We start from the raw sequence: 23,694 nt of genomic DNA, 5'->3' as shown, positions 1-23,694 counted from the left end.
TGTTATTCCAGAAATACCAACCACAAAAGCCAGCCAGATCCTTTATTATATAATACTTGTTTCTATAACTTGATAAAATATAATGTCCTTCGTTAGGGAAATAATAGACTTCTCTCATTTATGAGATAACTCTAAGTTTGAGACTGGATAAATAGGTGCCACACCCTCAGGTTGATTTTCTCCCACTGGTTCTATACCTTTAAGCATCTCCAAATAAATAATATGCTATCACAATTTATGGGGTGAATTTTAATCAATTTAAACTCAATATGGAAACCAAAGAAAATCTTTGTTTTTTCTTCTTATGCCCATAATCTTGAGCTCTCTTCTCACAGGAATATTCTCTATTGTCCTTTATTTCCTAAATTCGAGCATAGATGTTTTAGAAAGTGATTATCACACCTTCTATGTAGAGTACAATAATGTACTGATTTCAGTACATTATCCTTTGCTCCAACTGCCAGTAGCTAAATTCCTTCCACAGAATTCTCCATATTCTCTACAATCAGTAACCATGATTTTCCAGTTTTTTTCCTCTGGTTTATGACCTGCTAGCATCTCACATGATTTAATTCACTTTGCTGCTGAAAGTTCAGTCTCTTACAGTTCTGGAAGCCATTGATCTGCATGTTGCTGTTTCCAAGAGCCTTCAACACCAACCTTAGAAAGCTGGAACCAGCCTTTCCCCTGCTACTGTGTGATATGTGTGGTTACCCAGACACCATAGGCTGTTCCTTTCCTGTCTCTCCTGCTTTAATTCTCTGATGAAAACTGTACCTTCTATTCTGGCTTAAACTAGGATCCCTAGTTAATAGTATAAGCATATGAGTAAAGTTCTTTTAATACATTAGCACTCCTAATGGGTTCTGAATTTGGGAGTTGGGAGAGAGTTAGGCTTCTGAGCATATGTGTATTTTTTTATGCATAGATATGCACATATGTACCTATGGAGGCCACTAGACAACTTCAAATGTTCCTCTGTCATCAACTAACCTGGAACTCACTGAGTAGGTTATGCTTACCAGCTAACAAGTTCTAGGGATCCATATGTCTATGCTCATCTAGCACTGGAATTTCAAGTGTGCCCTTTCATACCTGACATTTTTTACATGGTTTCTGGGAATCAGACTCAGATTTTCATGATTGTACAGCACATATTTTACCCACTGACCTCTCATCCCAGCTCTGATTTAGGCTTTGTTTGCTTTTAGTTGTCAGGTTTTTTTGGTTTTTCAAGAAACAGGATTTCTCTGTATAGTCCTAGCTATCTTGGAACTCAGTCTGTAGACAAGGCTGTCCTCAGACTCAGAGATCCATCTCTCTCTGCCTCCTGAGTGGCAAAATTAAAGATGAGCAAGCACCACCACCACCTGGCACCCATCTTCTCTTAAACATTTATTTTATGGTATAAGTGTTGTTGTTGGATGTTTAATAACTCTATTAGTTCTTACTATAACCTGGCCAGCCCCATAATAACTGAGACAGTCTTACCGACTTTTTACATTTGCTTTAGCACAATTACTGGGCGCTTACTACTAAACTATTTTTCTATGCTAGAGCAGCTATTTCCTAGCTGCATTCCCCCACGTTACTTGCTGTTTGAATTTCATCCTGGTTGTTTCTATGCCATCAGTTTGTCCTCAGAGTGCTTTTTTTCTCGCCATGTGCTCCTGGTCCATTTCATTTAAAATGGAGACCTCCTTCCCTTTCCATCTTCTTTCCCCTTCTCTCTTTGCCTACTGGCCCCTAACTGTGACCCTCATCGCAGAAACCAAAGCCTCACCTATCTCTGTTCTCCCCATTAATTGGCTATCAGCCACTTTTATTTAACCAGACAGAGAATAAAAACAAGCAAAGTTTACACAGCATCATTTGATGTACATGAGAAAGTGCTCCTCTGGACTGCAACTAGGTTTTGGGGGGCCAGTATTTAGCATTTGAATACATAACAGGAATAGGCCAACCCCCAACATATGAGTGTTTTGCCTGCATATGTATATGTATACCACTTGTGTGCCTGGCATGGAAGTGTCCAGAAGAGGACATTGTATCTTCTGGAACTGGAGATAGAGATGGTTGCTACTTCTTGTCTTCTAAGCCATCTCTCCAGTCCCCTTATTTTTATTTTTATTTTTATTTATGTGTATTTGTGTATGAATATGCCATGTGTGTGAGTGCCCTCAGAGGCCAAAAGAAGGTATCAGATCCTCTGGACTTGGAGTCATACTATAGGTAAGCTAAGGGCTACCAGACTTGGGTGCTAGGACCTAAATTTATATTCTCTGGAAGAATAGCAAGTGTGCTTAACCAGTGGGCTCTCTCTACATCTTCTGGTTAGGTTTCTTAAACAACTGTACTATACATACACTAGATGGCCATGGCAGCTTTTTGGTTCTCCATATCTCATGAACATTTCCTAGACATTCTATTCCAACCTTCTTTTCTTAATTCTGTATATCAGGAATTCAAAATGGCAATCCATATATGCAGTACTCCTTCCCCAAATGAGTAGCATCAGCCCTGAGTATGCTCTGAGCTCCAGGTTTACATACTCAGTTTTTCTACCTAAGTGTCCTAGAGAGACCTTAAATATAGTGTCATTGTTTTTCCTCATGATCCCTTTTTCCCTTCATGTATTTCGTTCCCTGTATTATTGCATAGCTGTTAATCCTGAGATTTGCCAGAGAAAACCAGTTCGACAATTTTGAGCCAAATCTGAAGCAAGCTTTAATTAAATATTGACCAGGGTGGGCTTTGGTCAGGACCATTTTCTGGAATTCCCAGCTGAGTGGCAATGAGACATGTGTTGTAGGAGCTCTTGAGGCAAACCTATACTGCCACCATATTTTCCCCTGTGTTTTTGTTATTTTCCAAGAACTACAAGTCCCAATACTCCAGAAAGTTACCTGATACTTGGGGTTTTCAGGTTAACTTTTGGGTATTACATAGCAAATACCTTTTATAACCTCAGTGTTTCCTTTCCTAACTCTTCCAGTTATGTCAGCCTCAGCCTTTTCATTGGCCATGCCTGTATCCAGTTTATTTCTCCTTACTCAGTTTCTGTTAAATTAACCTATTCCTTTCTTCGTGCAGTGTAGAGGGTCTAGTAGCAAGGAAGATGATAGCTAATTACTTAAACCTAAGTTCAGATCCCTAGTCATGCAACCTAGGGAAAGCTGCTCAATTATTCTCAGCTCTATAAAATGAAGTAAAATGGTTCAGTAGACCTGTAAATGGAGATAATAATACATCGAGATTATGTATAATTAGTACATTCCAAGAATAGTGCTTAATGAGTAATAAGTAACTGTTTAGGAGATGATTGTTATTTCAATACATATTTCAGTCAGCTTATTGTACACACTTTAACAAAAGTTTGCAAAAGGAGTTCCCTGAAGAAAATAAAAATCACATCTTGAAGAAAGTAGAAACACACTGAGGGCTGGAGAGATGACTTACTCTCCAGTTAAGAGCACTGGCTGCTCTTTGGAGAGATTCAAGTTCAGTCTAATTTCAGCACTCACATGGCAGCTCACGATGTTCTGTAATTCCAATCTAGGGAACCCAGCACCCTCTTCTGGCCTCCATTAGCACCATGTGGTATACAAACATACATTCAGGCAAAATAGTCATACACATAAAATAATCTTTATAAAAATTTTTAAGGGAATATTGTTAGGTCCAAAACTCAAATGGCAGTGCCACTGGCAGAGTTTTAAATTACAGTCTGGGCTCAGCTTCAGCTAGACTCTTGACAGGGTAAATAGAAGGATTACAGCTGGGTAGACCAAAGATTCAGCATTCCTCAGAAACCTGTGTGATGTGTGTCAAGAAAAACATCACTTATCTCTCCCTACAGAAAAATGGACCATCTAGTTTTCTACTAGCAGAAACATGTAATGCATATTAAAGCCCATGCCGATCTCCAGGCTCCTTAGTCCCTATTGTCAAAAATGTCAAAACCCCAGGGCTCTTCTGGCCCACCAACCTCCTACCCTAAAGCCTCCTAGCTCTTCTAGTTGTATCTTCCTCTTGGGCTTACCTACTCTTTTTTAAGACCAGCAAGGCTTTCCCTGACATTTGCTTTTCTGCTTCCATAGAGATGGCTTTGAACTTACCTAAATTCTGTGATTTTTTACCTTGTGCCTCCTTACTTACTAATATAATGATTTTAATTAATATTTATGTTTAAACAGGTGTTTCCATTATAGATGTGGTTTAAAGGGAGGTTCTTTGGCACTGGTTTGTCTCTGGCAGATCTCAGGATTAACAGCTATGCAATAATACAGGGAATGAAATACATGAAGGGAAAAAGGGATCTTGAGGCAGAAGAATGACATGAGTTTTCATATACTCTTAAGGTTTCTCTAGGACATTTAGGTAGCAATCTAAATCTTTATATTGTAATATTCACAAAGCAGAATATTTTACATGTAAAGTACCTGTTCACCATAGTATCTTTGTACAACTCTTTTCTAGTTTGGACCTCACTGGAATTACATTTTAATACTTCCTCCCCTCTTTCTTTTTAAACAGTGGGAATAAAATATACTGTGCAGTTTTGTTTGTTTTTAAACAAGGGTATTGGGTCCTCTAGAGCTAGAGTTATAGGTGGTTGTGAACCACTAGACATGGGTCCTTTACAAAAGCAACAAGTTCTCTTAACCACTGAGATATTACTTCTGCCCTCTCTTTCGTTTTAAAATCAATATTATTCATCTGTCAGGCTGACAACTTTTGCCAACCCATGCAGATCTTGGTCTGTGAGACCTGGGATCTGAGGACCTAAAAGAATGGTGCAGCAGTCTAATGCTGTCTGTAGACAGCCTTACTTCCGTTTCAGTGTACTTTTATACATAAATGTAACAAAGAAAGCAATGATCCAGAGAAGCTGAGTTCACAAAAACATGATCAGAAAAACATGTAAATGAACATCAGTAAGCACATACTAAATATTAACAGAGCAGCTCTTTCCCAGAACTTTCTAAGGACAGCTTAATTTAAACACAATTGCCTGGCATGATTATATTTGGGAAAGCACAAAAGCAAGACCAGAAGAACATATCCAGACTCAGGGTACACTGACCAAATTGGATTCTATAGCTATGTTTTCACATCCAACAAGAATAAACATGTCTTATAAATTGAATGTAAATGTTTGTCACAGGAAGCACGAAATTATATTCAAGAACAATCCAAGAAACAAATTCCTGTACATGTACACTTGCCCACCCCCACCCCCCTTTCTTTTCCGAAAAAGAAAACTTCTCCTCAAACATACCTTGGAGAAGTCATCTCCTCACTTTATACATTTGGTGCCAAAACCTCTGGGTGGGGCATAGTTGGTTTCCCTTCCAAGAGGCCCAGCCTCCTAAGTAAACCAAGCTGCCAATTTGTCTCTCCTAATGACATGGGCACAGCAAAGAAGCCAGATTAGCTGCTCTATGTGAGAAAAGTTTAGACTGTTAAGGCTGATTCTCTGGAAAGCAGAGAGAAGTAACAGGGTGAAACATCTTCAGCGTTATAAGGGAACGGATACCTGGGAGAAAGGGAGCCTGTTATGTTAGCTGGGATGAGAGGCTTTGAAGTTTATAACATGTACTTATGGCAGAAACTGAGGGAGCCTGTAGATTGGCATGGACCTGACAAATATGTTAGGCCTCAGGATTTTATTTGTAAGGCTTTTGCAGTTTATTGAATCATGGTGACAAGAAAGATTATGTTGAGGTAAGGCAACTGTATGGAATTAAAAAATAACCAATTTTAATTTCAAGACACTCAATGTTCCTTGTAAGTACGAAACAAAAGAGAAGGCTCATTTTATATCATTTTAATAAGACAAAGAGTAGTAAAGTCATATCATAGTATTTCATTTACATTGAGAACCTAACAAAACGAGAGGCAAATTATAAATCATTTTGCTCCCTTTTCTGTGAGGTTTTTTTTTTTAATGTAGAGCCAAAATATATATTACAATGGCAGAAATTAATAAAAGACTAACAAGGAAAGTGGCCAAAGTAGCAGATTGCTCAAACCAAAATGGTTGCTTCATTTGTTCATGTTTCATGTATGTAAATGTTTTGCCTTCGTGTATGTGTATGCACCATGTACATGTCTGGTGCTCACAGAAGTAAGAAGAGGATTTTGGAACTCTATGGAACTGAAATTCCAGCAAGCTGTGAGCCATCGTGTGGGTGTTGGTAACTGATCCCTAGTTCTCTGCAAGGGCAATAAGTGCTTTTAACTCCTGAACCATCTCTCCATTCCTCTACTATGAATTTCAGTGTTCACTTAGAAACTTCACAGGCCCTTAGAAGCCTACCTCCAGGTCAGCAACCTCTCCCATTCCTGATGCACATAATCCACAGGTTCTAGTGCTTATTTGTTTGAATGTGCTGGAAATGAAGGTATATCTTTTTTTTTTTTAATGGCCTATCTAGTCCCAGGTTCTTGGCCATCTGAGCAGGGTCAGGCATGAGTTCCTTCTTGTGGAGTGGACTTTAAACCCAATTAGAGAATAGTGGTTATTCCCATATTTGTGCCACTGTTACACCACCATATCATTCAAGCCTGTCTACATTGTATATTACAGGGTTTGTAGCTGGGTTGGGAACTTTGGCCCCAGAGTAGCTTCTAGTACCATTAATGCTAGTCAGTAGGGGTGAAGACTCTAGTTAGGTTCTGGCTCAACTTCTCCATGTTCAGTGAAATATGTAAGTATTGTCTTCAGCAATAGGGCCTTACCATTGATTTGTGGAGAGCAACCAATAGCGTTTGCAAATAGCCTGAATTGTCTGCGGATTTTTATGTAGGGCCCTTTTGACCAACAACTTAATTAGCTGTAACCTATTTTTGGCATTGGAAGTTTCACTTGGTAGCAAAGATGTCTAGTGGGAGCATTGTCTCCCTTGTTATGTTTGTGGCTCCTTAGATTTCTTCCATATATGTATATATTTCAAGACGCTTCTACAGTAGTAGGTTTTCATGCAGTCCTTTAAATGGCCCTTATTGTTAATTGTCCCTCCCCATATTCTTTTCCTAGCCCCTCTTCCCTCCCCCTTTCCATTTAATCCTCTTGTTCTAGTCTTCTCTGTCTTCCCATAACTAAATATTCTGTTTCCACTTCCTTGAGAGGGCCTCCTCTCCCACCTAGACCTAACCTCTGTGGTTATGTGGATTGTAACCCTCCTTTTGAAGGCTTAAGAGCTAACATCCACATATAAAGAACAAATACATTTTTTTTCTTTTTCTATCTGAATTACTTCACACAGGTTAATTTCTTTTTTTTTTTCCTAGCTCCATTCATTTGTCTGCAAATTTCATGATTTTGTTGTTCTTAACAGCTGAGTTATATTCCATTGTGTAAATACACCACATTTTCTTTATCCATGTATTTGCTAATGGTTGTCTAGGCTGTTATGAATGAATAGAGCACCAGTGAACATGACGAGCCAGTGTCTCTGTGGTAGAGAATGTAGAGTCCTTTGGGTATATTCCAAAGGTGGTATAGATGGATCTTAGGTAGCTGTGTTCCCAGCTTCTTGAGTAACTGTTGCATGACTTCCATAGTGGCTGTACAAGTTTTCATTCCTACTAGCAGTGGATGAGCACTGCACTTACCTACATTCTTGCCAGCAGGAGCTGTCATTTGTTTTATTGATCTTGCCCATTCTGGCTGATAATGTAAGATGAAATTTTAGGGTAATTTTGATTTGCATGAATGTTTCTCTTTTAAAGCAGAAATTTTCTGTTAGGCATATGAGCCAGCTATATTACCAGTGGTGCTTTTAGCATTGGATTTCATTGTGCACAGTTGTTTTACCTAAAATCGTATTACTGTGTTTATCAATAGTATAACTCTCAAAGGAAATTGGAAAAGCCATGTGATCCTTTAAGTGTTTTCTACTTGCCTATAACTTTCACTTGCATCAAGCAAAATAAAACTGACTTTAAAAATACAGATTGGGCGGTCTGATGTCATATCTCTGGTACTAAAGGCACTAAGTCTAACAACCAGAGTTCAAACCCCTGGAACTATCATGGAGAAAAGAGAGACTTACTGTTGCAAGTTATTCTCTGATCTCCACATGTGTATACCATGGTACACGTTACCACCACCACTACAGTAAGCAATTTTTTAAAATGTCCTTATTATAATATGGTGAGAATTTGGGCATTGATTTTCATGGATGTCACTAAATTATTCCACCCTTTACATACATTTTCTTTTAGCAGACACAATGGATTTCTTTGGACATGTTAAGTGGATTATTACAGCCTTTGTTCTTTTAAAACTCCAGGATATACAATTGCTATTCAGAATTAGTTTTAAATCCATAGGTGTAGCTCTAAGAGAAACTATAGTTCTTAGAGATTGAATGATTAATAGAGTAGAGCTGCCACCATCTCTGATGCTCTAACCATATTGATAGCTGTGCCTTCCTCTTCTTCCCCTCTCTGCCTTTTAGGGTCAGGTGACTCCTTTTGGTTTATATAACTAATGCATCTCAGAATTAGTATTCTGACTCTTGTTTAGGACAAGAAAGTAATAAAACCATGAATAATAGCTTTTAAGTTTCTAAACTATTATGGAGTAATTTTTCTGTCTTGATTTTTGTTTGTTTGTGTTAATGTTTCTTGTTTGTTTTCATTTTAGGCCACTGAAAGGTATGATATATTTGATCCAAGACAGTTCATTTCAGCCCAGGAATCTCCAGTGGTGACAAGGACATGGGACTCCTTCCGCCAGATTACTGTTGGTTCAATACAATTGACATCCTGGCTGACAACTGTGAAAAGGAACCTTGGGTTATTTTATTTTATTTTTGTGGAACACCACAATCTCAGATCCATAGGACACATCAGGTAATGTTCTTCTATTTCTTTGGGTAGCCTATTTTCTTTACAGTTCATCCATAAGAAAGTAAAGGAGCCTGAATATCTTCCTTAGCCAGTTTACCTTCACTTTGCTTTGCAACCTTAACTTTTTTTAGAATGGGCCAGTGAACTTCTGGTTTGTGATTATATTACGCAAGGCATTCTGCTTGTTTGCTTGCTTGCTTGCTTGCTTGCTTGCTTGCTTGCTTGCTTGCTTGCATGCATGCATATCCCAAGTATTGCCAAACTTCTTTTACTCCAAGTCTCTTGTGTGTCATCTCCTCCTTCTCACAGATGCCGGACTGCAATCCTGCCTAAATAAAATGTGGTTTTTTTTATTTTTAAATTCAGAGTAGTCTGATTTTACAGATTATCTTTCAGCTTCCAGATGTCCTTCTATTTAACTGTAAATCTATTATGAAAAAAAGGCTTTTAATTTTTCAGCTTATTTAGAACAGATAAATTTCATCATGACTTGAAATGGAAAGTGTGAAAAGTACAGAGGAGTTGGAAGAATTTAATTCAAATACCAAGCATTCTTTGATTTTGTTATAATAGTCCATACCTGCTTGACCCACTTTCCTTGTGTGTCTCCCTCTAGCTTTAGCTTAGTCTCTGATACACTCCTGTTCCTGATACTTGGGATGATATTTTTATTGTTTTCTTATATTTACTAGTTACATGAACTATACTAATGTCTGTGTTTGATCTCTTAGGAAATTCATTTTCTAGAGTATGTGATTAAACATGTTGTTTGGCATTGAATCAGTTGAGTCTGGAGACTTTAATGTTTTATTTGCATTATAAAACAGAATTGTTAACCCAGACTTACAAAAATGTTTTATATAGAATGCTATGGGTTTTTTTTTTTTAATTAAATGAAAGCAATTTTTAAAGCTTGGAATTTTAGGAATCTAGATGTAAACTGTGGCAGGAAAATACATTTACTGTATGACGGTAGTCAATGCTCCCAGTACAAGAGGGATAATGTTCATTTTATTCCTTTAGAGAAAAATACTTCAATGTCATCTAAGTATATTTATTTAGCCATCATTTCTCATCTTGATCTAGCTCATGTCTTCTCACTCTATTGTGATATTTTAAGAATCATGTACCAAAGTATTATAGATCTTCCAGGCAGGAATCTTGCTTATGTGCATTCTGCATTATTCTTGAAAGATAGAAGTTACTTAGTTAATACTATGCAGCAACTGAATGTGAAGATTGTTTCAAACTAAATTAAGATTACTTTTCTTTTTGTCAAGGCTTCAAGTTCCCTGTAGAATTCTAAAATAACCTTTGCTAATGAGGATGTCTGATATTATTATTATAAAAGATGAAACTGAAACAATGAAGGACTTGGAGGCAGAAATGAGAGATACAACCAGAGTCGAAAATCTTATCAAATCAGAAACCTATGGGAAGATTTCAGCAGAGAAGAATGAACATTGTATTGACAATAATATTGATTTGCAGGTAAACAGGTTTTTTTCCATGGCTATAAATACCTACTATTCATTGTATGAGTGTGCTTCTTTTCATATGGAACTCACTTCTCACAATTCCTTTGTGTTTGTTTTGGTTTTTCAAAACAGGGTTTCCCTGTGTAGCCCTGGCTATCCTAGAACTCTCTCTGTAGACTAGGCTGGCCCTGATCTCAGGGATCTGCTTCCTTCTGCCTCCTGGGATTAAAGGTGTGCGCCACCACTGCCTGGTCACTTGTCACAATTCTAAAAGGGAAGTTGACCCTTTGGTACATATTTACTAGCTTACTTTTTTCATTACCAGGACAGCTTGCCGAGTCTTAGGTCTTTGATTTCCATATATATATCACATGATATGATTCTTTAAATTTGTGTGTAGCCAGTATGATTTTGTTGGCTTTCTACCTTTTCATTTCACTCTCCTTAATTATCAGTGCTGTGATTGTTAAGAGCTCTTAGAAGAGAGAGAAATAAGAGTGTTCAAACATGCAGAAGACCTAATGGCAGATACAGTCCTCTAGAGATTTATCAATCCATCAGCCATTTCTAAGTGAAGAGGTTTGTGGGGAAGGGGTAAATGTTACCTAATACTTTTGTTGGCTGTGTATGCATGATATTTTATAACCAACCATTTAGAAGGCTTTAAATTCCAGGCAAAAATACTTAAGTTTGAGAAAATGGCTGGACCTCTGGTTAGCTAGACCTTGGGTATACATTTCCATGATTTCTCCAGTATGGCATTTTCAATGTAGCTAGGTGAATTATGTGGCTGCTTAGGCATCCTGGGGAGAATGTTCCAACAGATAAGTGCACCAAGAAGCTTGGATCCAAGCTGATGTCGGAAAACCTCCTCGTCACTACTTTTTGACAGCACATACAGATAATTCCTGTCTAGAGGAAGATCATTTGGATCCTACCTGTCATATAGGAAAGAGTTTGTGTTAATCTGAAATCTACAACTGAAACATATCCTAATTTTGTCTTTAACATTAATGTCTTACAGTGTTAGCTTTTCCTGCTGTGACTTACACCTAAAAACAACTTACATGAGCAAACAGTAATTGAGGCTCAATTTCATAGGTTTCAGTCCATGTTGGCTGGCTACCATGACTTGAGGCCTGTAGCAAAGCAGAAATAGTCAAAAACCACAGCGTAAGAGAGCTTTTTCACCTCATATCAGCAGAAAGGAGTTAACATAAAGCAGCCTTGACTAAGATAATAACCTCCATATGCACACCCAGATGCAACCCACTTCCTCCAACTAGATTCCACCTTCCACAGTTCATTACTTCTGGATAGAGTATTTGAGTTTTATGGTCATCAGTAGACTGTGAAATTGGTTAGGGCGGAGCCCTTATAATCTAAATCGTAGACACTCCTAGAGGTGTTCCTTACTAACATCCTGGGCTTCTCATGTCATTAAAGTTGAAAACTAAGATCAACAATCAGAAATTGGGGAGATTGCTCAATTGGTTAAGTGTTTACTGTACAAATATGAGGACCTGGGTTCATGTATCCAGCACCATTATAAAAGCCAAATGTGGGGGCCTGTGTCTGTATCCAGGGTCTTAGGTAGTGCAGAAGTAGGGAAGAAAACCCCTAGAGCTTGTGGATCAGCTAGTTTAGTCAGTTCTTTGGGAGACTGACTCAAAAAGGAAGGTGCAAAGTGTAGAGCAAGACGCCTGACATTCGCTGTTGACAAACAGTTGTATATACATGCAATACGCTCACTCATACACAGAGAGATACTCATCATACTTGTGAATAGAGAATCCTTCTTTGAGAAAATACTGTTACTTTAAAAAATTGTCTTAATTTTTTGTTTTTGTTTTTGTTTTTTTTTAGTTTTTTGAGACAGAGTTTCAGGGTTTCTCTGTGTAGCCCTGGCTGTCCTGGAACTCACTCTGTAGACCAGGCTGGCCTCGAACTCAGAAATCCGCCTGCCTCTGCCTCCCAAGTCCTGGGATTAAAGGCATGCACCACCACTGCCTGGCAAAATTTGTCTTAATTTTGTATATATGTCCATAATGTATGTGGAATACTCAGTTGGGTAGTTCAGAGGGCAATGTTTTTAGTCTTTGTTCTCTCCTTCCTTTTTTATGTGGGCTCTGGGCATCAAACTTAGGTGGTCAAACTTTCAAAACACCTTTCTTCACCAAGGAACCTGGCCAGCTCTTTTCTGTCATACTTAAAATATCCAGAGGACTTAAAATATCCATCTGTGGTTGCCTGTGCCTGTCATGCCAGCATCTGGGAGGCTGATGTAGGAGGATAGTAAGTTCTAGGTCAGCCTGGGCTGCATACTGATAACCTGTTTAAATAAAAAATTAAAAACCATAAACATACCAAAGAAAAATAGACCTTGAAGGCTACTTGTCAAAGGTTATTGTTTCACTTTTTTTCTTTTATTGACAAGTAAAGAAAGTTCCTTTAAGGGGCATCTCGTTTCTCTTTCTTCATTCACTTGGAAGATTTGTACTTTCCTATAAACATGTCTGACATGAAGTTAGACAATGATGCTAATTTCTATCACTTTAAAAACCATTTAATTTTCTGAACTGATTTAAAGTATCTCCCAATGATTAAATATAATCAAAGGGTATTTTTTTTTATTTCTATCTATCTCCCTTCTGTTTTTCCACCCTTCCTCCCTCCCCTTGTGCGTGTTTGATATATATATTTTTTTAAGATAGCATCTCATGTAGCCTAAGCAAGGCTTGAATCCATTGTGGCCCTGGCTACCCTTCAATTCCTGACCCTTCTTCCTCTGCCTCCAAGTACTGGGGCCACAAATCTGTGCCACTATGCCTAGCTGAAATAGTAATTTTCTAGAAATTAGGAAACATAATATTTCCCCTAGTCATTTTTAATTAAACTTTATAAAACAAGAAAATTGTCTTCTCTAGTCAGTATGCTCATTCATTAGCAGTGATTGCATTAGAGAAAGTTTGCAGAAAACCTTTTGTATTTGTGATTAAAATAGTAAGGATTCAGGCGGGAAAGATGATAATTGCTGCTTTTTTTTAGAGAACTGAGCTTCTCTTCTCAGTACCCACATAGTGGCTCACAACCATCTATATAACTCTAGTTCTGGGACATTTGGCACCCTTTCTAGCCGCTATCTGTACCAGGTATTCACATGGTACATAGACATACAGACGTACATACAGGCAAAACTTAGAACTTTTTTAATGAAAAAAAAAATGACTTCAGTGCAATTATTAAATGCAGTTCTTCTCTAATGTACATTCTTATGGTCAACAAGTGATTAACTCAGGCTACTATATCTTACGATGATCACTATGAAATCAGCCTAAGCTATGTAGTGAGACCTGTCCTAAAAACAAGGGTTAATAGTGTGCAGTTATCTTTTAACTTAATCTGAAGTTACTAGTTATAACTTACTACTAAACATTCATTTTTCTTTTGAACTTTAAAGATCCAGCCTGAAATTTTTATATATATATAATGTATGTAGAAAGAACAAGCATTGTCTCCCCAAACCTATTCCCACTGTTTATCAATAATAGAATGGCTATATCCACATTTTGTTAGTTGCTGTTACAGGGTAAAAGAGAGCTAGTTTTTATTAACACATAGTATTATGGATTACCTTAAGGGAAAAGCTCCCTAGAGGCCTGAATAAATCAACCATCAGTGCAGACTGTCTTAAGCAGAGTAACTCGAAACAGCCCTGACCTCTTAGTTTAAGTTTTTAAGGGCAATTAAGACATATACAGGCCAGGCAGTGGTGGCGCATGCCTTTAATCCCAGGACTTGGGAGGCAGAGGCAGGCGGATTTCTGAGTTCGAGGCCAGCCTGGTCTACAGAGTGAGTTCCAGGACAGCCAGGGCTACACAGAGAAACCCTGTCTCGAAAAACAAACAAACAAAAAAAGACATATACAGAATAACAGCTCTAGACATCTGCAACAAGCAAGCATTGTTTACAGAAGCAGAGAGATGGTCCAGCAGTTAACCTTTAGCTCAGGGTCACATTGTGTAAGAGTTTAAGGCCTGGTGCAGAGACTAGTTTTCCTTAGGAATTTAGGGCTGGTTCAAAGACCAGTTTTAGCACTTAAAGTATTTTTGAAATGCTTTCATGAGATGATATAACTATAATTCAGTAGACTATTAGAATAGGCCTTTGTTTTCAGGGTGCATAAATTTTGTCTGAGGTATATGATTTTTTCAACATGTATCAATTAAAGTAGGTAGTTAGTATGACAGCTTATTCCTCTGAGTTACTTCAAAGGGGATTAAGAGAACAGATAGGAGATAAAAATCTCACAAGGCTGTCAAGAGCAACTCAGGAAGCCAGCCAAAGTCAGGAGTCTGAAGCAGGAGGATATAGAATTCCAGGTCAGCTTAGGCTATATTTGAAATTTAAGACTAACATAGCCTACCTAGTATGTATGATCCTTTATCAGTGAAAAAACAAAAGCAAAACCTCATGGCACATTTTTATCAACAACAAGAGTGCTATCATAGACAACAATTTTTTTAAATGATGAAACAAATACAAAGTATGATATTTGTCAAGTCCAAAATATATGGGCTGTGGTACCTATTAGCATACCAAAGCACATACTAGCCTTCAGCTCTCCGTCACAGGTGCCCATTAAGAGAGTCCATCCTGGCTCTTCTTACCTCAGTCCCTTCCCTAAACGTCTTCTGCTGTGGACCTCACTGCCCCTGCTGCTCATTCCCTTACAACCCTACTGTTTCAGTTCCTATTCAGTTCTTTTGTCTTGCTCTCTCGCCCATTCTCTCTTGTCCCTCTGTCTCAATCACTTTGCCCTCACTCTGTGTCAGCCTCTGTTGCTCTCGGTTTGCCTTATATCTACAAAAACAGCCTTTCCCTCAAACGTTCCTTGAGGTAGTTATGTCCTCAGTTGATACACTTTACTATTGTCAGTTACTTAATAAGCCCACATAGCTTCTCAAATTTCTCCCTTTATTATCATCCAAAATAAAGTCAGTAATAATAAGGCTTGTTTCTTAACATCTTTCCAAAATTTCTATTTCAACGTAACTTTTATCTTTTAAGCCTGTTTATATTCTTTGCTTTTATTGAATTTTATAAACACTAAACAAGTTAAACATTTTAAAACTTAGAATTTGTTTTGTAAAATACACTTCATTTCTTAAAATTATTTCTAGAATTTGGTTTCAATTGACTTTGGGTCATATCCAGATATGGTGTTAGCATTTATAAGCATGGAGATGAAGAAATACTTGAATACTTAAATACAGTTTTTTACATTGGATAACTTTTATACAGTCACCATTTTAATGGAGAACTTTTTTCTTTTTTTTTAATTGGATATTTTATTTACATTTCAGATGTTATTACCTTACCCCACCCCCCCTCCTCCTGCTTCTATGAGGATGTGCCCCTACCTACCCCCACCCCCCACACTCCCATCTTCACAACTCTCGAATTCCCCAACACTGGGCGTCTAGCCTTCATGGGACGAAGGATCTCCTTTCCCACCTATGCCGACAAAGCCATCCTCCCCTACATATACAGTTGGAGCCATGGGTCCCTCCCTTATGTGCTCCCAGGCTGATGGTTTAGACACTGGGAGCTCTGGTTGGTTGGTATTGTTGCTCTAATGGAGAACTTTTTTGCCTTCATTTAATATTTACAGTAATAAACTATGAGGCTGTGGATTTCCCTGGGAACTTTGCTTGAGGGTCAGAAATAGACCTTTGGATTTTAACATCCTATTCTATGGCCAGAAGATTAAGTAGTAACATCAAATTGGTGTTTGTGTTTCAGTTGTTGATTTATTGACTTCCTTTTTTTTCAGTTCTTTTGAATTAAGAAAATATTTTTTTATTTCATTTTAATAGAAATCTGCAGCCTGGCAGTGTTTTCACTCACCATTATGTTATCTTTAACTCAGTACTGAATTCATTCTATTCTTTTACATAATTACTTTTTTTAAAAGATTTATTTATTTTATTTATATGTGTACACTGTAGCTGTCTTCAGAGACCCAGATCCCATTACAGCTGGTTGTGATACACCATATGGTTGCTGGGAATTGAACCCAGGACCTTGGAACGTCAGTGCTCTTATCCACTGAGCCATCTCTCCAGCCCCCACAGAATTATTTTTAATCCTTACTATTATACAGAATTGCAGTGCAAATTAATAATTTGCAAAGTGTCAAAAAAATTTCAACTATTATAATTTATTTTGTTAATTGAATGGAAGGAAAAAGAAATAAAAAGGACACGACTGGTTCTAGGTATGTGAAGGTGAAATTTTATTTTAGCTATATGGGAGAGCATAGCCAGAGACTAGGCTGGAGATGGTTCGGGTAAGGAGCAAGGTGTGCCAGGGAGCAGGACCCTGTAACAGGTAAGGACTGAGGGATTCTTGGAGAAAGTAGCAACCAAGTCCACTTTGATGTCTTTTGTCCAGGCTTTAAACCTAACAATAGTAATTACTGATTATAAATAAAAATTATTTTCTTGATGAAATAAGTTGGATTTCCTCTAAATTAAATAATATTGGATTGGCAGTTATGCTAACACACAATATACCTACCCTTGAAGATTACTCTGATCTTCTCAGTTTTTCTTCAAACTCTAGTAGCTGGTGCCTCTCCCAATGTGTTATCAGTTAAAAACTGACAATCCATTAAGAATGTTCTATATTCTGTACCTATTTGTTGACCTAGCTTCTGTCTGTTCTTTGGTATAAACAGGATAAACTATATAAATTGAGGTTTGTCCTTCACCTTTCTAAACTCTAATTCGCTTACTGCTTTGCACTACTAGTAAGGAACATAAAAGAGTTGCTACATTTTTACTGTCAGCATAAGGTTCTAATAAAGATAAAAAGTGTTCTCCAAATAAATAAAGACCACTTTAAAATGATTATAAATCAAACTGGAAGAATTCTGACTTAAAGCTAAGTCTGGCTTCCAAACTGATAACAGGAAAAAAAATTGTATGTATATAAGTGAAGGACATCTACTTTTATAAGCAGAAATCATTTGCTCTGCTCTGCTGTGTGTGCAGGTGTATATGGCAATTTGCTTGTATATATTATATAGTGTGTGTCTGAAATGAAAAGAATTAATTTTATGTAATAATGTCATTCTGGCACTTATTCATATATTGGTATATTTGTTTTCTCTTGCTGCAGAACAGATCAACACAAACTTAGATAGTTAAAATAAAATAACTCTTCATTAGGAGCTTTCTGCTTAAGATTTGTTAGCCATGCTGATCCTTTTCAGAAGAGTTGGGAAAGAACAGGTGTCAAGGTACATTCTTTTTTCAGCAGACCTCATTTCCAGAGTTAGTATAAGGTCTGTGTTTCCAGGGTAGCCTATCTTCAAAGCAAAAAATGATTTTTGAATCCTTTGAATTCCACTAACTTTCCCATTTTATCTCAACCGAAGAAAACTCAGCTTTTAAGAGGCTCATTTGCTAGGTCAGACTCACCTCAGTTTTAAATCTATGTTTTAGGATCAACTGACTTGGAGTTTAGCTACTTCTGTAAATTATTTTCATAGATGAGCCCAGCTTTGTGTACGGTTAAGTAGCAAAAGGATGGAGACTCATTCTTGGGGACTGTTTTTGGAATTCCATCTCCTCCTATATCTGTATGTAATCTGTCACATAAGTGTATGTAAGTGGAAGGTTACTAGACTAAGAATTTGAGGCGCTTAGGTTCAGTTTGAGTAATTTGTAACTGATTCTGGACTCTGAAATCCTTTTATGCCAGAAAGGAACTGTCTTCTTTATTCCGGTTCTTACATGTGTCTTACAGAGAATAAAATACCCACTTGGTCAAGGTGAAGAGAAGAGCAAATTGAAATTAGTCCACCAACATGAACAGAGTCCTCTTTGGCAGTACTCCCCTGTGTAAATGTCTTCAAACCAGTTTTGCCTTCATAAGCAATTTGGGCTGGGGGGATAATTTGACTTTCTCTGTCTTTTAGGTTTTATTTTTCATTCAGTGATCTAAAGTTAAAATCATAAGAGTACCATGTTTTAATCAGTGAAGGCATTAAGACCCAAAATAGAGGCTTTATCATTGTCGTATTCCTGCTGGTGTTTCTATTGCCTTGGCACAAAAGTCTTGGGATGTTAGAATACATAATCTCTCTCCCTTTCCTTAAATGGGAAGCTCTGTAGTCTGAGAGTTACCAGTTTTGAATATGCATTGTGTTTTGTTGTTGAATTGGTTGTTACTGCTAATGAGAATAGATGTCTGCCCCTGCCTTATGAGGAGCTTGATGTGAAATAACAGAGAGGAAAGAGTTTAAAATCTGTTCTGAGTTACAGGCACTATAGGCTGAAGCTCAGAAAACAGCTAGTTGCTTCTGTAGGCTAGCTGATGATGTGGCTAGTGATCACAGTTGTGCTAAACACCTTTATTGGATGTCTGCCTTCTTTATTTCTATCATTCTGCTTCATCGTCTTACAGGAGACATAGTGAGTAGCATTCTTTACTAAAACTGGTGGTGTGTCCTTCATGTTTTGCTGAAAATGCTTAGCAAATGAGAGATGAAAGTAGTATAGTCTCTGACTCTGTACTAATCAAATATTTTTTGTAGAGAAAAGAAATTTTTCTGACTTCAGCTAATTGAAATTGCTGAGTGGTTTGGTATGACCAGTTTACTCATCCCCCCCCCCAACATTGGTAAAAAGTGTTGTTATAAAATATTGTAGAAACATACTTTATTTTGCTATGAAAAAGTCACCTTCAAAGTTTCATATTGCATTCATTTGACACAGAAATTTGCTAATTTAAAGAAAAATGCCAATCCACAGAAGGACTTAGTAACTTTTCCAACTGTGCTTCTGGAAGGAATCAGTACTTTTTCTCTGAACCATCTTAGCTTTCCTTGTTTAGCACACTCTGTGGTTTAGGTGTATAAATTAAGAAGCAAATTTTCTGATTGAATGTGAAATTTAATACAATCTTTCTTATTGTATATTCAGCGGCCCCCGCAGTCATTTGGACAGACAGGAAAAAGGTCTAAGGTATAGTAACTATTTGGTGTGCTGGCATGCCAAGGCCTTCCTTCATGCTTGGTGACTTCTTGTTTTCATACAGCACTACATTCAGTTTAGTTTTTTTTCATCTTTTGTTTGAGGGCAGAAAGCTTCTTTTGTTTTATTTGGGATTTTTTGGTTTTGGTTTTTTTTTCTTTTTTTTTTTTTTTTTGTCTTGCGTAGTTGCTTTTGTGCATTGCTTTTAATTATCCTTGGTGGGTTTTTTGTTGTTCTTTTCATTTTTTAACTATAAAGAAAAATCGCTTTCTCACCATTTGTTAAATTTGAAATTGGAATTATTTCCATTCTTGCTATTGCTATGATTTTTAAAACTTCAATTGTTTATTTTCAATTTTAAGGGGGTTTAGTGGTATTTAATGATATATCTAACTTACACATTTCATCTACTTTTTTATGTGTGGCAAAAACTAAAAAGAAATTTAGACACTCCTCGGGGGCTTTTTAATACGCCCTAATTTATGAAATGTAGCGTTAATTTTAAATACTTCTCTTTAGTCAAGCTCAAAGTTAAAGCTAGTTCGGAGCCTTGCAGTATGTGAAGAATCTCCACCACCCCCTGCAGCAGAGATATCACAGGAGACCCAGGTAAAAACAACAACAAAGCAAAACAAACATTATTTGAAGACATGGTGGAACTGGAGATATTTTCTGATATGGTTCAATGAAAGTTGAGTGTATATGTATTCTATTATTTCTAGCAAATGAAACTGATTTGATAATACTTGTTAACAAAATTCCAGGTGAATTAGGAAAACTTTTTACTTCGTTCTGAGGCTTACAATAGCGATTCTTCATTTGGAAAAACTTTTCAGATTATATTATTACCTACGAATGTGACTTTAAGAAAGTTATAAGTTACTATTCAAAAGTATTCAATATTAAAGTACTTTCAGTGGCTATAATTATGATATAATTCCCCCTCTTGTGAGGTTTGGAAATTTGTTGTGTTCTTGTTGATTCTCTGGAACCTATCCCAACTTCTACTTAATAGTTCAGTTAGCCTGAGCACACTCTAAAGCCAGTGTCCCTTTTGCATGAGTCCTTAGTAGTTGTTTAATACTTCTGTCTGTTCTTACAGAGCATAAGATAGTAAGGTTCAAGCAAACCAGAATTTGAATCCTATATTCCTTTTGATGCTTTGATTTTGCTCTCTGTTAATCTTGACTGCAGATGATCTTTGTCTGTTACTGTGAACAGTGTTTTCAGCTCTGCTGATGATCTGATGGTAACTGGGGCTGTTAGTAAGTGGCTTTTACTTTATAAGAAGGGTTTGGACAACTTAAAGTTTCTGAAGAAATGAGACAACTAGTGCTTATTTAAGAAACTATGACAAATTATTTTAGAAAGAAAATGTCCTGACATGTTGTACTTGTACATCTGTTTTAAATTTGCAACTGTCAGAGGAATGACAGGATATACCTTTAATTCCAGCACCATGGAAACAGAATCAAGTGAATCTCTTTGAGTAGGCCATCCTAGTCTACTTAGCATGTTTCAGACCATCCAGGGCTAAACAGTGAGCCCTGTCTCAATACTTTTGTCTCTTCAAAAAAAAAAAAAATTGAAGCAAAATTTTGTACATTTATTGATTCACACAAACCTTTTCTGTTTTCCCATGGTTTAAGTGATGTCTTTCAAAAGATACTATAGATAATAAAGTTAGTTATAACATGCTTATAATGTCTCCTTCTTTTACAAATCACTACAATTTTATTTCTAAGATAGATTGCAAGTAATGATAATCTTTAAAATCTTTTTTGATGGTTGAGGTGTTTAGAATTTATTTGTGATTCCCCTTGGACCAATGTAAAATGTGTGTTGTGTTTAATTAAATCTATTTGGCAGTACTATTTTTCTAGCACAGTCAGAAATACTCTCAAATTGTATAATGAATATTATTGCCTCTAAAATACTTTAAAGCCTAAGCCTCTGGGTACTTTGTTTTACAGAATGTAGTTGATTTCTAATTAAGCATTACATAGCTAGGTTTTAGTAAGGCTATTGAGGTATGGCATATTCTGAAAAGGGAAAAAAACAATAAAATTGTTTTTTGGAATACTAAATTTTAAAAATTTTCTTAAGGGCTGGAGAGATGGCTCAGAAGTTAAGAGGACTAGCTGTTTTTCCAGGGAAAGGATCCAGATTGGATTCCTAGCATCCATATGATAGGAATTACAGCCATTCCTAACTCTAATTTCAAGGGATCTGATACCTTGTCTAGTCCCCACAACATCAAACCTGCATGTGGTATAGAGATGCACACGCAGGCAAGACACTCATATACAAAAAAAAAAGAAAAAAATGAAAAAAATTTTAAGGAACTTTTGTTTGTTTTTTATCATTGTTTTTCAAGACAGGGTTTCTCTGTGTAGTCCTGGTTGTCTTGGAACTCATTCTGTAGACCAGGCTAGCCTGATACTCCACAAGATCTACTTACCTCTGCCTCCTGAGTGCTAGATTTTAAGGTATATGCCACCTTAAACTGCCTGGTTTGGAAATTTCTTTTGTAAGTCATAATCAAGAATATGGTGGTTCATGGAATATGTTTTGAAAGTTCATTTCTTCATTCTCTTGATAAAATGCTGAACTGTCTTAGCTTCACCATTTATGCTCCAGTAAGGTTGAGGAAATGGCCATTCAAGAGTGTATTGACACAGAGAAGTGTGTATCTTATGAGGTAACTGTCATAATTCTTGTAAAATTCTCCATTTATTTTACCTTATATGAAATATGTTAGGGGCAGTGGGAGACACCTTATGATATACTACACACATATACATATACCCTACATAGTGGGAAGTCCTTTGAAAAATACTAGGAGACATGTGAGGGTGTGTGTGTGTGTGTGTGTGTGTGTGTGTGTGTGTGTGTGTGTGTTGATCACAGATTATATATTTATATTTTAAGAGGAGTTATAAAAAAATTTTAAAAATTAAATAAAATAAAAAAATAAAATAAAAGAGAGGAGTTATACCAGTTAAATAAGATGTTATGTCAAAATTCAGTTACCCCACTTACTGTGTTGTTTTCAGTTTCTCCTAAACATTATCATTTTAGTTTGGATAATAATCTCTTTTTGTCTCTCTAAGTAAAAGATGCTTTTTCTTTAAAGAAGAATCCTCTTTTTCATGCCTAGAATAGACTAAAATATACCTGAAAGAGTACTATAAGATAAATGTTCTGCTATCTGTTCTAGTCCTTGATGCCAGATACAGTTTGCAACAATTTTTGCCAATCAGTTTGTTAATTTTTGGTGAATTAATATGGTGTAAAACTCATTATAAAAAAGGTGAAGAAGCAGTTTTAAGAGAGATGTCACTCATGTGAGTTAAGAGTTTATAATTGGGAAATGACCTTAATCACAAATATTATAATTTTCATAATAAAGGGTAAGGAATTATGCTTCCTGTATAGATGTTCCAGTTATTTATAGAAGGGTTTACATTGTAACCACAGCATTCAGAATGGGTTTTCTTTATTCAAGTACTGGAAACAAGGTCAGCAGACACCAGCCACTAGCCTTCTCTACTAGCATTTTAAAGTATAGTTCATCTTAATTAAATAATTTAATATCTACAAATTAATACCTGTGACTCAGAGGAAAGAATTTAGAAGGTAAGTCTGCTAGTCATTGAAAGTACCTTTTAATCAAGGTCTAAGAACTCAGTGTGGAGTCTTTCCCGTTGCATGGACTTCATCATTGGGCTTTCCACCTGAGTTGTAAGAAGTTGCAAAGAAAGAAAAGTAAAAATTAATTCTGTTGTCATTTACGAACATCTGAAAACTATGGGATGAATTAGAAACAGAAACAGCTTAGTAAAGAAATCAAAGTCATAAGAATGACATGCTGGTTGGTGAGTACTTCCACTGTGTTTATTAGTAAGCAACACAGAGAAGACAGAAAGTAGGTGTCCATTGTCCTAGTGTAGATAGCCCATGGACAGTGTTGAAGGTGTATTCTGAGCATGATTCTGCCACTGAGCAATATCCCTAGCCCCTGAAGTTTCAATTCAGATGGAATGGAAGGAAAAAAAGTAGCTAATTATCTTACTGTTTTATATATGCAATCGAAATTCTCCTAACAGTTGTTTTATGTGTGGTGGGGAGTTGTTTAAGAAAACTTGTGTTGGCAGTAAGTTTGAGAATCCTGTCGTTTGTATCCTCTGGGTTACTGACCACTTCTACTACTGCTATCCAGAAAAACTAAGTAATGAACAAAAGTGTATAATTTAGTCTAAAAATAGGTCAGACTTTTATCTTTAGCGTAAGTGGCCTAAAGTTTATTG

The 23,694-nt window shown here is 36.7% G+C and overlaps 1 protein-coding gene across 8 annotated transcripts in view; it reads left to right on the top strand.

Moving 5' to 3' along the window:
* R3hdm1 (R3H domain containing 1) overlaps positions 1 to 23,694 on the top strand; it is a 136,392-nt gene that overhangs the window by 40,647 nt on the left and 72,051 nt on the right. For 5 of the 8 annotated variants that reach the window (XR_003711948.1, XM_028771456.1, XM_028771460.1 and 2 more), the window contains exons 2-5: positions 8,657 to 8,865; positions 10,143 to 10,353; positions 19,334 to 19,375; positions 19,904 to 19,993. Coding sequence is in view for 7 of the 8 variants with exons in the window: in XM_028771456.1 (XP_028627289.1) it covers positions 10,183 to 10,353; positions 19,334 to 19,375; positions 19,904 to 19,993 (303 nt within the window). In the remaining variant the exon portion in view is untranslated. The remainder of the gene's footprint in view (positions 1 to 8,656; positions 8,866 to 10,142; positions 10,354 to 19,333; positions 19,376 to 19,903; positions 19,994 to 23,694) is intronic. The other 3 variants (XM_028771463.1, XM_028771461.1, XM_028771457.1) reach the window with 2 other exon arrangements.

This window comes from Grammomys surdaster, unplaced genomic scaffold (assembly GCF_004785775.1).
Source record: "Grammomys surdaster isolate TR1022 unplaced genomic scaffold, NIH_TR_1.0 208, whole genome shotgun sequence".
NCBI lineage: Eukaryota > Metazoa > Chordata > Mammalia > Rodentia > Muridae > Grammomys > Grammomys surdaster.
This window is presented reverse-complemented; position numbering and strand designations above follow the sequence as displayed.